Here is a 16,110-nt window from a genome sequence, read left to right as displayed (position 1 = left end):
GGAACAGAGAATGATAACTTTGCTGGACAATTGTGTAAGTAAGATCAAAGATGTGTCTGAAATCGGAGACATTTCTGTACCCAGAGAACTGAAGCAAGCAATTGCCATGCACTTAGATGAGCTTGCAGAGTCTCTCGACAGATACCTCCCACCAGAGAGTCACATCCAGCATGGGTGAGACAGCCGTTGTCAATGACGAATACCTCGACGAAATCATTGAACTTCAGCAGAGCAAGGTTCAACAGCAACTTTTCAGAACAACGTTCTCAACATTTTGGTGTCACCAAATCGTAGCGTACCCTCTTATTGCTAAGAAAGCCCTTGAGATACTCATACCGTTTGTTACAACGTATCTTTGTGAGCAGCCCTTTTCAAGGATGGTAGACATAAAAACGAAGAAAAGTAACAGACTTTGTTGCGAAAATATGAGAATGGCACTTGCCATGGTGAAGCTGTGCATTTTTGAACTTGTCTCTGAAAGGCAACAGCAAAAGTCACATTGATTTGCAGTAAATATTCATTGAGTTTTGGTTTTTGTGTGAAATTCATGTTTTGTCCTTTGAACACAGTGATATTGTGTGCAACTGATGCATGGTTCATTTTGTGCACTAATAAAATATCTATGTTTTCATGTAGAGAAATATATATGCAAAAACGGCTCGTTTGGGTTGAGAAAATATTTTACATAGAAGAGCAAATAACATTTCAACCTTCCTCGGTCATTGTCAGGTTCACAAAGAAAGAAAGAGGTAACTGACCAGAAGCTGACCACATGTTTGGAAGGTGTTGTATAACTGAGTGTTGGAATGTAGAGGGCAGTGTTAAATATATAATTTATTATTTTATTGTATTAATATAGGTATAAAGGCATTCCTTTATATTGGTTTATTTTGGGGTTAAGTATTTGTATAAGTAAGGCTTCTTTAATTTTGCGTTTGTTTATGTTTGTTTCTTTTTTTAGTATTTGAGTATTTTCTATGGTTATGTTGTGTTTATTTGACTTGCAGTGTTCGAAAACGTGTGAAGGTGACTTTTTATGTTCTTTGAATCTGGTTTCCATTATTCTACTTGTTTCTCCAATATAGAAGTCGTGGCAGTTATCACATTGTATTTTATAAATAATTTTGGTGTGGTGTTTGTCAGTGTAGTTTTTACATAGTATAGATCTTAGTTTTGTGCCTGGTTTCTGAATAAATCATATTTTATTTTTCCAATTATGAAGGGTTCAGTACCTCCAACAAGGTTAAGAACCACTGGTCTGTAAGATGCTTGTATTGCTTAGTGAAAACATGCACAATTGCATGAAGATACACAGAACATGTTAAAATTTATTGTATTTAAAATAAAGGTCAGTTTAAGGTTAAATTGACCTAGCCCATAGCAAGAGAGTTAATGCTGGAACCTGACCTTTGTCTACTTCATTACATGGAATGTAACTGTGTTTGCAAGATTATATTATTTTCAGATAACACGTACAGTCAGCCACAACTGAGCTAACTCCTCTGTAACGAAAGGAAATAGCCTAGTTGCCACAGAACTACACACAAGTGTTATAACCATTGCCATTAGAAATTTTAAATTATTATGAGTTTATTTTGCCACTTCATTATACAAAATATCCACATTAATTTTAATCAAATTATTTTCCTCATAGCATGACAAACATGTTGGACAAAAGTGAGTAGAGATATTCTAAAACAAATAATAATTAATTTGTAAGACAGCATCTAAAATACAAATTACTTTAGTTATTTGCATTCCCACAATTGTCTGCTGTGATTCCTAACCCTTTAAACTCAAGTTGCTACAGTAGTCCTGTTTTACAGAGACTGATTGTATCAAAATTTGTATTCAGGTGAAAACAAATGTGATTTCTTTTCTACTCTAACAACTAAAACATTGAATTGCATATGAGATCATTTTTCAAATTTTGTGTACATAACTTACTGTCAGAATGGTCGAAGTCTTCTGGTAATACATGAAAACTGAAATGTTTTCAGTTACAAGAAAGTTACGATCATCATTCAGAAATACAAAGAAAATCATTTATTCTGTAACACAAACTGAAAATTTTTCTTGCAACTCAAACTATATATAAACGTTCAGTTACATCCTCTCCAACGGCTTCAAACTAAGGATCTTCATTCCACAACTTAGGACATTCTTCGCACAGTGAAAAAGCAAGAGTCGAGCCTGTAGATAACACAAGAGTTTTAAGTTTACTAGCTGAACTGTGAAAGAGAAATTGATATTGCATCTTTAAAGGAAAGAAAATTGTGAATGTTTATTAAAGTTTCCCAATAATTAGTAAGGTACATATTTATTTCTATCTATCAAGGTTTCATGAAAACACTGATAAAAATGTTACCATATACGATCACACAAGAACCAAAACTCAGTATTTTTTTGTCATTCTACTGTAGCTTTGCTGGAGAACAATAAAAAAGGACATATATATCCTTATAGAACTATTTTAAAACAATACATAAAGATGGACTATGTTAATGTTTCCATTTACCTGAGCAACTGTCATGTCTTGATTCTTCACTACAAGAACTTTGTTTGCACGTCCAGCTAAATGACTAAAATACAAAGAAATGAACATCAATAAGATGTAATCATGTGGTAAATGTTAAAAATATACATATGTATTTTTAATGTCAAAACAATATTCAAGGTTTTCTGTTCTGTCATAATAATCCTACAAGATACATTAGTATTCAGCACAGTCTTACTTGGTTTTAAACAACCAACATCAGATGGTGGCACCAAATTTCAATTTTAAGACTTTTCAAGTGTAGGACCTATACTGTTCACACAGTATCAATATTAGGTTGCATTATTAATACAGCTTTCCTAGACTTATCACTAAATAGCAGTCCCTGTATAGGCTAAGATCCTTATATAGATGTTCATTAGAATTGCTTTAATCTGCAAGTGTAATAGCATTAATAAACATTAATAAATGGCTTCAAGTTTATGATAAAACAGTGGTAGATATTCTGATAACAAGAACAAATTAATAATTAATTTAAAGAAAGTATTCTACACAATTCTACTAACTGTTCTGTCTTATGTGAAACTGAAAATGTCTAGTGAAGCTGAAACCTTAGTTATTCATAAAAATGGAAAAACAACAACAACAAAAAGTTCATATATATTCAATAAAGTAAAATGTGGAAAACTGATAAGGCTAGCCTAGAGGAAAGACATTTTCATAGTTTCCAATCTTCTCATAGTAATAACATTAAAAAACAAGACATTGAGTATGGGGAGAAAAGTGTCAATATGGACACTTTTTAAGGAAAAAACTTAAAACAGTTGCTTAAGTTTATAACTTTGAAATAAATATAATTTCACTTTATATATTTGTCCACAAGCTTACAATTATCACTTCCATAACGTGTTAACATGAGTTTAAAAACTGGTGATGGTCACCTATTGCGTTGTTGTGTTTTTTTATTAACGTTAGATTCAATGTTTCTACAATTTAAAAATTATCTTTATCTAAAAAGCTGTAATGAGGAAAAAATATGTTTAAAAGTATGAACACTACAATTTGTATGCAACAAAAAAATACAATTTTCATTACAATCTAATGTTATTGTTAACTCTCTTCTATGTGAAATGCATATTACACTATTAAACACAAAATTATTACTAGTGTAAACATTTCCACTAACTACATAGAAATACTAACCATATGACATAAAGCAGCTGTAACTTGACAACTTATTGTTTTTTTCCATGGTATTTATTCTAATTGTTGAAAATGCATCATTTTTCTTGTCAGTGTACACTAACCATTTTATTTCCATTACCTACAACTGTGTAAACCAGTTTAGTTTTGTGAAAAAATTTCAAATGTCATTACTGGCATTCTTATCCATCCACTTTACTAAATATAGACAACTCATTTAACGTAAAAAATCTTCAAATTTATGAACAGGATAAACATAAGAAAAATGGCTGCATCTCTTAGTCTCTTGTACATTTAAAATAATGTTATCACCTTTCTTATTTTGATTATACAGAAATACTTTAATTTTTATTTTGTCTACATTTTGAAACAAATACAATCCATAGATAGACAATTTTATCTGCAAATAAGATTTCCATTTTTCTTTAAATTATTTTAAAACCAAAGTTTATTAAAAAACAAAGAGCAGATGTTATCTGTGCTCTGCAGAGTAACTGAAATGTTATGAGTACCAGAGAGAGAACAAGTACTGGACAAGAACACATGGCTCCAGACTTTCGTACGCTTCAAAAATCACTTCATCAAATCTGGAAACAAAAGTTATAAAATCAACATTTTACCACTAAAGCAACACCTTTTGAGAAGACTAGATAAATTTACAGTAATGATAATCCTAATAAATTTAATCATGCTTGAAAAGAATAATTATTTTTCACTTCATATAAGATTCTGAAAAAACAATTTTTCCTTTTCTTAAATCATTACCACATTATGTGTAATGCATATATGTTATTATAAACATATTGTCTTAAAAATAGACATACCTTTAAATGTTACCAATTTATAAAGAACTACAAAGGTCAGTGAGAAAAATTCAAAATACTTGTAGTGTTAAAGTAGCATCTGATTGAAGTTGATAGCAAAGCCTTTACAATGATTTCAGGTCAATGGTAGTCAATGTTTCAATTGGTTTACTTTTTTAATTCTCTCATACTTTTTGGAACATGTGCTAAGAATAAAACAAAGCCATACACATAGTAGTAATTCCTAGAGAGTCCAGGTGAACCTATGATATATTCATTATATTATTTTGCCTTATTATCCTCACATAAGGTTTTTAATTAACATTTGCTCCCTATATTCAATGTTTTCTCAACTTGTGTCACTTAAATAATTTGATATTTCCTCAAGTACTGTATGAAAACGTTTTTCTGTTTAAAACTGTGGGTTTTATATTACATTCAATGACAAGGAGATTTCTGGAATTTTTTATTATCATTAGTATGTTTTTTGCCATCAGAAATAATATTGTAAAAAAAAATTAAAATATTCAAACAGAATCATAATCTTCGGTATGAATGATCAAACATACTAAATTTGGTTTTTAGAATCGATGTATATAAAAAACTTTCGTCTGTACACAACAGCGCCATCTTGTGACAAAATTTTGTTTCTATTGACTCCACTGAAATTGGTGTTAAAATTTTATTTCTATAAATTTGATAAGAAAGTATTTGAACACTGATTTTTATTCATTAATCTTCTCAGTTCTCTTCAATGCTGTGAAATGTAACAAGGTTTGAAAATTTAAAGTTAATATTAACAAGTTCTTAATTAAAATCAAATGTATCAAGTTTATAAAATAAAAGCTCAATAAACAGTTGTACCTTGAAATTTAAAGTTAATATTTTACTCACAAAATCAATAGTATCAAGTAGAATAAATTACATATTGTACACTTTTCTTACTTAGCAAGGTGTTGCACTAAATACAGAGCCTCAGGTTCCACTAAAGCAGATAGATCACAGTCGACATCAAGGGTCACACCACAGTTTCTTTGAAGACTGAAACAGAACACCAAATATCCCGACACATCAATCAACACAAGATATACCAAACAATACACTACCAAAAAGAATATGTACTGCAACTGTATATATGGGTGTAAGCTTTATATATTGTTCTAGGAAAGCCTAAACTTTTGGCAAGATAATTCACCTTTTTATAAATAACATATTGGTAGAGCCCTCCACTTACCAAATTAGTTTAGGTTTTGCATTGTCTAACACCACCTTTTGTGTACAGTATGAACAATGAAAGAAGTGAGAACTGTAATTCAGGGAGACTGTATAACATTTATGAATAACTGTTCGTCTACATACAAATACGGGAGGCCTACAACAAGATCCTGCACTATGGCCTGTTTATCTCGTCCATCACCATTGGTTATAAACCCATACAAGAAGACATTTATAAGTTGTTTAGTAATAGATATATTACAGTTAATATGTGATAAATACTGAAGTTTACAGTAAAAATTATATTTATCTTAAGTTAAAATAGGATTACAATTATACAGTCACTCATCTGATTTTATCATCAGGCTGAACATTAAATATTGGTTATAAGATATTTGGCTAAGGATGGAAATGCCCTTATACTATTTATAAAATGTTATATTATTATTTATATGTAAAGATTACCATTGAATATTTAACATAGTTAGCTAGTGACATTAGACAACCTTTTACATGTTAGTACTAATAACAGTAATAGCATGTTAAAATATAATTATAATTTAAGTACACTTAAACATTAGCTATGGTTACAAATAGTCTAGCTACTATGGGTTCTCAGTTGATAAAGTGTGATAGATACTAAGAGAACATTTTATTTATAAACTCTGGTTTAAGTGTACTATTATGGAAGCTAGTAGCCATGATATACAGTTAATTTGCAGGTTGGAAGAGAAGTTGGATGGGTTTTTTTGGGAAAGGAGAAATGTAAATTACTTGAAGTGATGGCGAGGCTTTGTGAAGAACTAAAAACTCCTGCACACAGTTCACAAACAGGGAGCTAGAAACAAATATGGCTAAAAGTTGAGAAAATAATGCATTTAAGGACAAGGATGGGCTTCATTTTAAGTTAAACAACTGGTTCCAAGCACTTAATAGTGATGAGAGAGAGCAGATAAATCAAACAGATTGGATCACAAAGGATGACAACGTAAAGAACAGGGAAGTTACAGCTTCAGTGACTCTAGTTAGACATGTAGATATAGTGGTATGTGTAGTAAAAAGTAGTTACAGATTACACTTTATCCAGGAGTAGGGATATGATATAATTGATAGAACCAGAGGTACTACCAGCAGTTCAGATTTTGTGGAACATGTTTGGGTTAATGATGTAAAGAAAGATGGATCTGGCCAGGTAGTTAAGGCACTCGACTCGTAATCTGAGGGTAGCAGGAGTTTATTGTGAAGTACAAAACACTGATAACGACACATTTAAAGAAAAGGGTCACAGCTTGATTTTGTCAGGGATAGATTGTGTCGCTAAAATACTGAGTAGGTAACTAAGATTGAATGCTACAGTTTAGATCAGTACGTATAGATGAACAAATAGGTTGATTGGATAGTTTTTTAATAATAAAGTTAATATTTTAGAAGTGGATGGTTTACACTTAAACAAAACAGGGGTTAGCGTGTTAGCAAAGGCTACAGTGATAGATTTAAGCTGGGACTAGAGAGAGGTGAAGGGTACAAGGTTAGTAATATAGGAAATATAATTGACAGGAAAACATATACAACCAACATAAAACATGGATGTATTTTAAAATATATGATTAATTGTTACTGTTATAATGTTAGGAGAATTAGAAATAAAACTGATGAGTTCAAAACAGTTGTGGAAACTGAGGAGTTTGATGTTACTGTTATCACTACAACTTGGTTGGATTTGAACAGTTTGATGTTACTGTTATCACTACAACTTGGTTGGATTTGAACAGTTTGATATTACTGTTATCACTACAACTTGGTTGGATTTGAACAGTTTGATATTACTGTTATCACAACAATTTGGTTGGATTTGAACAGTTTGATGTTACTGTTATCACTACAACTTGGTTGGATTTGAACAGTTTGATATTACTGTTATCACTACAACTTGGTTGGATTTGAACAGTTTGATGTTACTGTTATCACTACAACTTGGTTGGATTTGAACAGTTTGATGTTACTGTTATCACTACAACTTGGTTGGATTTGAACAGTTTGATATTACTGTTATCACTACGACTTGGTTGGATTTGAACAGTTTGATATTACTGTTATCACTACAACTTGGTTGGATTTGAACAGCTTGATGTTACTGTTATCACTACAACTTGGTTGGATTTGAACAGTTTGATATTACTGTTATCACTACAACTTGGTTGGATTTGAACAGTTTGATATTACTGTTATCACTACAACTTGGTTGGATTTGAACAGTTTGATATTACTGTTATCACTACAACTTGGTTGGATTTGAACAGTTTGATATTACTGTTATCACTACAACTTGGTTGGATTTGAACAGTTTTTTTTTTAAATACCAGAGTACAGAGTACAAAATAGGTGGTTAAATCTTGCAGTGGGTCACAAGTCATCATGTTTGTTGACTCGCATTGAAAATTTTACTGAACATTTTATGAACTGATCTGAATAACTTTGGTATCAAACTAGATTATAACAGTATTGTATATTTGATAATTTCTTAATTTAAAAGTAAATATTGATTTTTGTGTGTCTTATGTTGCATAGAGCATTTGTTCAAATTAGATGTCTGTGATGTCTAAATAAAAAGTCTACAGTTTTATTCAAATTAGGAACTCAAATTCGAGATACCGCTAGAATACAAAACAGGAATCTCCTACACATGCTGAGATATCATGCTTTTTCCAAAACACACACAGAGGCCATGCTCATCTTTTTCCATTTTTGGAAATATATCCTTAGGCACACATACTTTTGTTGAAAGTTCGTAATGTCCTTGTAGTGGCTTTTTGGACCATTTTGAAATAAAATGACATCTTGTTCTTTAGATCCAGAATTTCAAGCTGGTGAATTGTGTCTCTAGTTGGCTTAAAATTCTGTATTTCTTTTAGATCCAAATACAGCTCAGTTACCAAGCTTGATAAATTATAGTAAATTTTATGGTACTGATGTAGTACTTAATGAATTTTGGTTATTTCAAATGTATATATAAAACCTAAAAAAATTACTTTGTTTCACATTCTCCATGTGCAAAATTTGATAGGCTTAGCAACCTATGGTAAGCAGCAAATGAGTACACAGTTCATAAGTAGAAGAAATAACAGTTTGTCATATTTCTTTATTTACTGTTCTACGTTTTAATAAAAATAGCTTTATAAAAACTTATTTGTAAATTGTAATAATGTACATGTATATATATAATGTATTATAAATGAAATGACCATTTTACACTAAAATGCAACCAAGGCTTTTGTATAGGTCAGTTTTATATTTTTGGATATAGAAACATAAGTGCATGTGCACCACATCAACACAACTTCTGTAATGTTAGCCACACATGACTAGAAGGTTAATACATTAAAAAATATATATATATAAATGTATAATGTATGAAATTTAAGCTACTTAGACTGAACATGTGTGTTTTTGTGTTGTAATGTGTAGTCATTTTAGAATGAATAAAGCATATTTTATATTTATTTCTTAATATTTTCTGGTGGTTACAACATTAGTCGAATTTACAGACCTCATATAGTTAAGGTAGAGAATATAATAGACAAAATGTAAAGTTTTACTGAAGAAAGACAAAGGTTTTACAGATTACACAAATGATATGTGACCTTTATGAGACAAAGAACTGTGTTCTAATCATAAAATGAAAATCACTTTTGTATTTCTACTCAGACCAGTAACGAAACATACTCAGTATTTTCACAAATGAATCTTTTGTAAAAATACTTCATTAAAAAAATCAGATTTTGTATGTACCAAAGACTTGTAATCTCTACTAAAAGTCTACCAAATTTTGTGGAGTCAGAAACATGCTGCAAAATAACTTAAAATATAAATACTTAACTCCTATGTTATATCCAACTCATTCTGAAAGGGGTTAAAAAAGAAAGTTAAAAGGGCAAAGAAGGTTTAGAAAATTAAATCAAACAATCAAGAATTCTTCAGGACTTAATGTATGAAGAAAATAATGATATAAAATATATCATTTTGAATCTGAAACTGTAAGAAAAAGGTTGGGAAACCTAAAAATTGATAAATCCACTGGACAAAATAACTTTTTATCTTAAAGTTTTACTGGAACTAAGATCGTATTTGTGAACCACTAGCTAATATATTTTATAGGCCTTTTTTTATAGTAGTTGTGAAAAAGTATTAAAAGGCTAGAAGATTGCTAGCGTTAGTCTAATACTTAAAGGAGGTGATAAACATTGCCCAGGCAATTACAAGCCAGTTAGTATTACATCAGTAGTTGGAAAGGGTTTGGAAAGTGTGTTTAGAAATGCATTGCAGAGTCACTTAAAGCAGTTAGATATTTTTGATATAGTGTCAAAGAGACAGCATGGTTTCACTAAGGAAACAAATCTTGTTTAGGAAATCTAACAACTTGCAATGGTTGATGAAGTACTGTTGATTTGGTTTACCTTCATTTCCAAAAAAATGTTCGATAAGATGCCTCACAAAATACTTCTTATAAAAATTTAAATCTGTGGGCATGGGGAAAATGTTATTGAATTGCATAGAAAATTAACTGTAGAGTAGAAAGAACAGAGTAGTAATAAATAGTCAGAACTGACTAGATCACAGTAACAACAAGAGTGCCTCAGGGCTTTGTGATGGACCCTTTGCTGTTTGCAATTTAAATTAATGATTAAGCACAAAACTACACAATGAGCTATTAGTGCTCTGCCCACCATGGGTATCAAAATCCAGTTGCTAGGGTTTTCAATACACAGACATACTGCTGTATCACTGGTAACAATATTAACTCTGGAATGGCTAACAAAAAACATTTCCTAACTTTACAGACGACTCCACATTTTTGGGGTGACTAACTGTATTAAAGATGCTGCAGACGTATAGGAAGAGTTAGATCATTTGATACAGTAAGTGGCACATGATGTTTAACTATTCAAAATGTAACGTGATGCACATGTAGGTTTTTCACAATTCAAATGGGATTACATTAAATACTGTGGATGAAGAAAAAGATCTTAGTGTTGTGAGTTAAAAATCACTGAAGTCATCTGATCAGTGTACTGTAATAAGCAATACAGTTATAGGATTTGGGGCAGCATCAACAGGAATAGTGAATATAAGATGAGAGATATTATTGTTTCGCTGTACAGATCACTCATCAGAGTACTGTGTACAGTTTTTGACTCCCTTCCTGAAATAAGACATTGAATTGTTTGAGAAGATACAGAGAAGAGCCACTAGAATGATACCTGGGATGGTAGGATTGTCCTATGAGGAAAGCCTAAAATATCTGAACTTGTTTTCTCTGGAGAGGTGAAGGGTCAGAGGGGATTTGATTTAAATGTTTAAGATTATTAAGGGTATTGATAATACAGACACATCAAACTTTATTGTGTTATTAGTAAAAACAACAAGTCAAGGGGTCATAAGTTCACATTTTGGCAGCATAGGAGTCATCTACAGTTTATACAGTATTACTTTTCAAATACAGTGGCTGGCTTTTAGAATGAGCTGTCTTCAACGGTTGTGGAGGCAAAAATTTAACTAAATGCAAGAATATATTAGATTAATACATGATTAGTAAAGAGCGATTATAGTTGGAAGCTGGAAGGGTGTGTGTTTTCTTATAACAAAGCCACATTGAGCTGTCTGCTGAGTCCACTGAGAGGAATGAAACCCCTGATTTTAGAATGAGCTGGAAGGGACATTCTTGATGGGCTAATAAGCTCCTTTATGCCCCTCACAATTTTTATGAAATGTAGGATACATCTCCAGTTCTTTGACGAATTTATAAAATACATTAGTTCATTATTATGCCATAAAAACATTACTCGAATCGATGTAGGTATTGTCAGCTATATAAATGATCTACTCAGCCAGTACTAAAAGAGCTAAACAATAATATTGAGGTCTACTATGGATTTAAATACACAAAAGGTATTGTAGATGTGTAATTTAACATGCCATTTTTTGCTATGCATAATATATTAAGCACATGTTATTTCTAGCTCGTTGCTTCCATAATTACTACACAACCTATGACAATAAGTTAACATAAAAACAAATGTATTGAAGCCCAAGGAAATATATATATATATATATATATACACATATATAAATACACATTATTTTATTCTTTCCTTACTGAAAATTCAATTTAAAGAACTATAAAGTTTACTTTTAAAAACCACTTTACTTACAGTAGATAAATGAAAACAATTTGCAGTAGTTTAAAACTGGAATATAAAATATTAACAACTGACCTACTGATTGGTGTGCTTGTTTCAACTGTTGTTTTGTTTATTAACAGACAAGAGAAATGCAATGTCTTTGAAATATAATTTACAGAGGTATGTCAAGATATTCTTACTTAGCTAGTCGTGCATGACTGTATTGAAGCACAATCCCACAATCTCCTTTATCTTGGACTGCACGCTCCCACTTGAATGTGTAATCATTCCGTCGTCTACTCTTCAGATCGTTTATCAAAACTGCCGAGACTCCTAATATATCTGCCACCTCTTCAACCTCTTTTGTAACTTTTGTGGCTGAAATTTTAACAATCAATTAGAAAACTATAATTTTGTTCATGTATTATTTGATCCTTAGTAAACCTAAGTTGCACACACTATACATACATGTATGTTAAACAATGCTTTTAATCACCTGACATTTGTTTTATATTGTATCCATCACAATATGATGCTGTAATTGTATACAATATTACTAACAACGTTAAATATACAGCAAATTTAATGTTTCCCTGGCTATAGAATATAATAATCGTTTTTCTCCAGGTGAAGATAAGTGCAATAAAACTATAAAAAGAATAACAACAGATAAACAAAGTTACTGTAAATTTGGATGATTTTAAGTTTTCTTGGAACAAATATTTTTTTTAAATGTATAAAATGAGAACCTCGTACAATATGAAGCATTGACTAACATTCCTTTAACCCTACCAACATGAGGCTTTCTAAGGTCATGGGGTAAATGTCATGCCATCATATTTGTAGGCTCACTTTAAAAATGGTATTGAATTACTATTTTGTGCAGGTGTTTAAACAGATATGGTGTCACATTATAGATTATAATTCAAATTTTAGTACTATACAATAGTTGATTTCTTTATTTATAAGTAAATATTATAATAAAAATCTAAACATTGATTGCTGTGTTTCACAGCATGGTGAATGCAGCACTGGTTCAAGTTAGATACCTGTGACATCCAAATATAAAGTCTTTAGTTTCTTATCAATCAAAAACTTATATTACCAATATCAACAAGCTAGAATATAAGATAATGCCCTCTAAATATTTTTTTCTGTGGTATACATTTAATGAATCAAACAAGGTGGCACTACCCACCTCTTCCATTTTTAAAAATACTTGCTTTTGTACACCTACTTTGTCCAGTGATGTGTGTATAAAAAGCTCTGAATGTTCTATAATTCTTTCTCAACCAATGAAAGGTATTTATGCAGTTATCTCTATACAACTGGTATGGGTACTAACACTTTTATTAATAAGCAGAGAACAACATTTCAACCTAGGAAGATCATCTTGTCAACCTGAAGATGACCTAGGAAGGTCAAAACATTGTTCTCTGCTTATAACAGTGTTAATACTAATACCAGCCATTCTGAGATACATTTTATTTCAAGTGAGTTTTTCATCGTCAAGAATAGTTATCTCTTTCTCTTCATGCTAGATTACAAGCAGCGAGACATTAATGACCTCAAAAAATCATATGTTTTTAGACCCAAATGCAGCTTACTTACTAGACAGGATAAATTACAGTGGAATTCAATGACATTGAAATTGTAATTTATAATGTTTTTGTTATTTAAAAATGTACATTTAAACCTTACAAAATATATTTGATTTAGATTTCTCATGTGCAAAATTTGTTACGATTCAGCAACTTACAGCAAGCAGCAAATGAACACAAAGTTTATAAAAAAGAAAAGATAATTATTTTATATTCTTCATTATTTATTGTTGTTTCAAGAAAAAAATAAATTGATTAACTTATTTGCAAATAGTAACAACGTATGTACACATAAAATGTATTATAACCAAAGTGTGACTATTTTTTGATGACAAGAAACCCACTTGAAATAAAAATGCATCTCAGAACAGCTGGTATGGGTATTAACACTTTTACTATTAAAGCAGAGAAAAATGTTTCGACCTTCCAGGTTTTTGTTAACCTGAAGATGACCTAGGAAGGTCAAACGTTTGTTCTCTGCTTTAATAATAAAAGCGTTGATACCACACCAGCTGTTCTGAGATATGAAGTGTGACTATGTTTTACAATATAGTGGCCCACTAGAACACAGCCAAGACAGCCATGCTTGAAAGGTGAATATAATAAAAATAGTATATATGTATAGATGTATAATGTTATGATATTTAAACATTTGTGTTTTCATTTTATAATTTGTAGTTATTCTACAATGAAAAAACATAATTTACATCTATTTCCTAATTTCATATGATGGTTACAAGATTGGTCAAATGGACCAAACCCACAAAGAAAAAAATATAAAGTTCTTCGAAAAACATTTGATAATTATCTGGAGGTTAGGATTTTTGCATGTGAAATTTGAAAATTTTCTAATGTTTAGAAATATTTTTGATTTTAAAATGAAAATTATTTTTCATTTTATAAAATTTTATAAAAATATTACTTTTCATTTTGAATGGTCACCATTCAAAAAGAGAAATACAGAAATCTAATATTTTGTGTATGAAAGCTTTATAATGTTTGCTGACAATCTGCAAAACTTCACAAAGATACACATACTGTATTAAAAGTTTTAGCTTCAAATACTATACCACCATGGGCTCAGTCACAGGGACGGACCTTTTAATAATTGTAGAATTAAAAACAGTCTCAAACTTTCTCTGATAATCAAACTTGAAATGCATTTGAACATTAAAACTATTCAAATAAATAAAGGGAGAAAAAATTGAGATAAATTTTAAAGCACTAAACTGTTTTTTGACCTTCAGAAAAATTATTTCAGACAGAAGCAACTTTATAAGTTAAGAATGTAAAACCATCTCTAACATAAAATAAATGTATAAAAAATAGAAAGTAATCTGATATCAATATATCAAATAATATAATCAATTCTATTAATTAAAGTAACAATTAAGTAATACACCTTACTTAGAGAAGACAGAAATTTGGGATTCTTGTTGTAACAATCTGTTTAAATCAAGTTTACAAAATCATGAACCTTCCAAGTATTTTCACCATCTTTTATTGTGGATGTTGCTGTTACTGTATTCTCATGAATACTAAAACTAATATGAATTTTACTTTTAAATAAATCAAATCTGTCTTAGTATACTTGTGACTGACATTAATCTTGTAAAGACAAGTGGTAGGAGAACATACTTGGAGAAGCTTGAATTTTTTCCAGGGCACGATACTTAGCTTCGTTTAGGATATCACCGAGAAAAACCATCTCTCCTCTTCTGGAACTCATGCCCAGCACACGCCCAAATTTTACGTGTTGTAAGGTACTAAAACCAAAAGTACACATACAGAGTATTGCTTCAAAACACACTGACAATCAGTAAATTATACTTTAAGTTTCAAATTGAAAGATATTTAAAAAGTACACCTTCAATCTAAAGCTTTTCATTCACAAAACTAAAGGTACTATTAATATAATAACAATAATAGTTTTACAAAAGACATTTAACATTGTTGAAACTTTCAGCTGTTTTACGAAGCCCCAAATAATTCGGTGCATGTGAGACACTAAACACTACCTCAGCAATCTATACATACTCCAACAGGTTTGAGAATCTAGCTACTTGCCTGAGTTATACTGTTAGAGTTTTTAGTACGAAGGTTGCTGGGAATTCTTCTACTGTAGGTGTCTGTGACTTGTTGCTGATAAATTTGGACAATAAGTGGACAGCACACAATCCACTTGTTTTAAAATAATATATATTCAAAACAAGTCAAATTTATATGCAAAAAATTCTTTAAACTATAGGTCATCACAGTTTTATGTAAAACAAAATAACCTTTTCTTGTCAAGACATCACACAAATTGATTCAATTACTTTAGAATCCAATTGACAAGATGAATTATTTTTCTTTACTCTTATCACAATAGTACCAGTAAATAATTCACTTATGTTATCCCATGGATTACCATAGTTATATCTTAAACTTCAAATTCATACCAACGTGTAATTACTTTTAGAATACCCTTTGACAAGACCTATTCTTTTCTCCATTAAACTGTGAAACTCACATTAAAATTTTTCCTGTTAAAGCTAATTACTTATATGCCAGCTAACTTCATGTTTTCTTTTTCTGATGAACCTTTACTTTCACTTCACTTAATGTTTTCT

The 16,110-nt window shown here is 30.6% G+C and overlaps 1 protein-coding gene across 1 annotated transcript in view; it reads right to left on the bottom strand.

Moving 5' to 3' along the window:
• Positions 1-1,570: 1,570 nt before the first annotated feature.
• LOC143250371 (putative arginine--tRNA ligase, mitochondrial) overlaps positions 1,571-16,110 on the bottom strand; it is a 219,331-nt gene continuing 204,791 nt past the window's right edge. The window contains exons 12-17 of the mRNA XM_076500815.1: positions 15,137-15,264; positions 12,098-12,275; positions 5,449-5,544; positions 4,213-4,287; positions 2,519-2,582; positions 1,571-2,193 (exon numbers count right to left, since the gene is read on the bottom strand). Coding sequence (XP_076356930.1) covers positions 2,107-2,193; positions 2,519-2,582; positions 4,213-4,287; positions 5,449-5,544; positions 12,098-12,275; positions 15,137-15,264 — 628 coding nt within the window. The 3' untranslated portion in view covers positions 1,571-2,106. The remainder of the gene's footprint in view (positions 2,194-2,518; positions 2,583-4,212; positions 4,288-5,448; positions 5,545-12,097; positions 12,276-15,136; positions 15,265-16,110) is intronic.

This window comes from Tachypleus tridentatus, chromosome 5 (genome assembly GCF_004210375.1).
Source record: "Tachypleus tridentatus isolate NWPU-2018 chromosome 5, ASM421037v1, whole genome shotgun sequence".
NCBI lineage: Eukaryota > Metazoa > Arthropoda > Merostomata > Xiphosura > Limulidae > Tachypleus > Tachypleus tridentatus.
The sequence above is the reverse complement of the archived record's forward strand: the minus strand, read 5'-3'. Positions and strand labels throughout refer to the sequence as shown.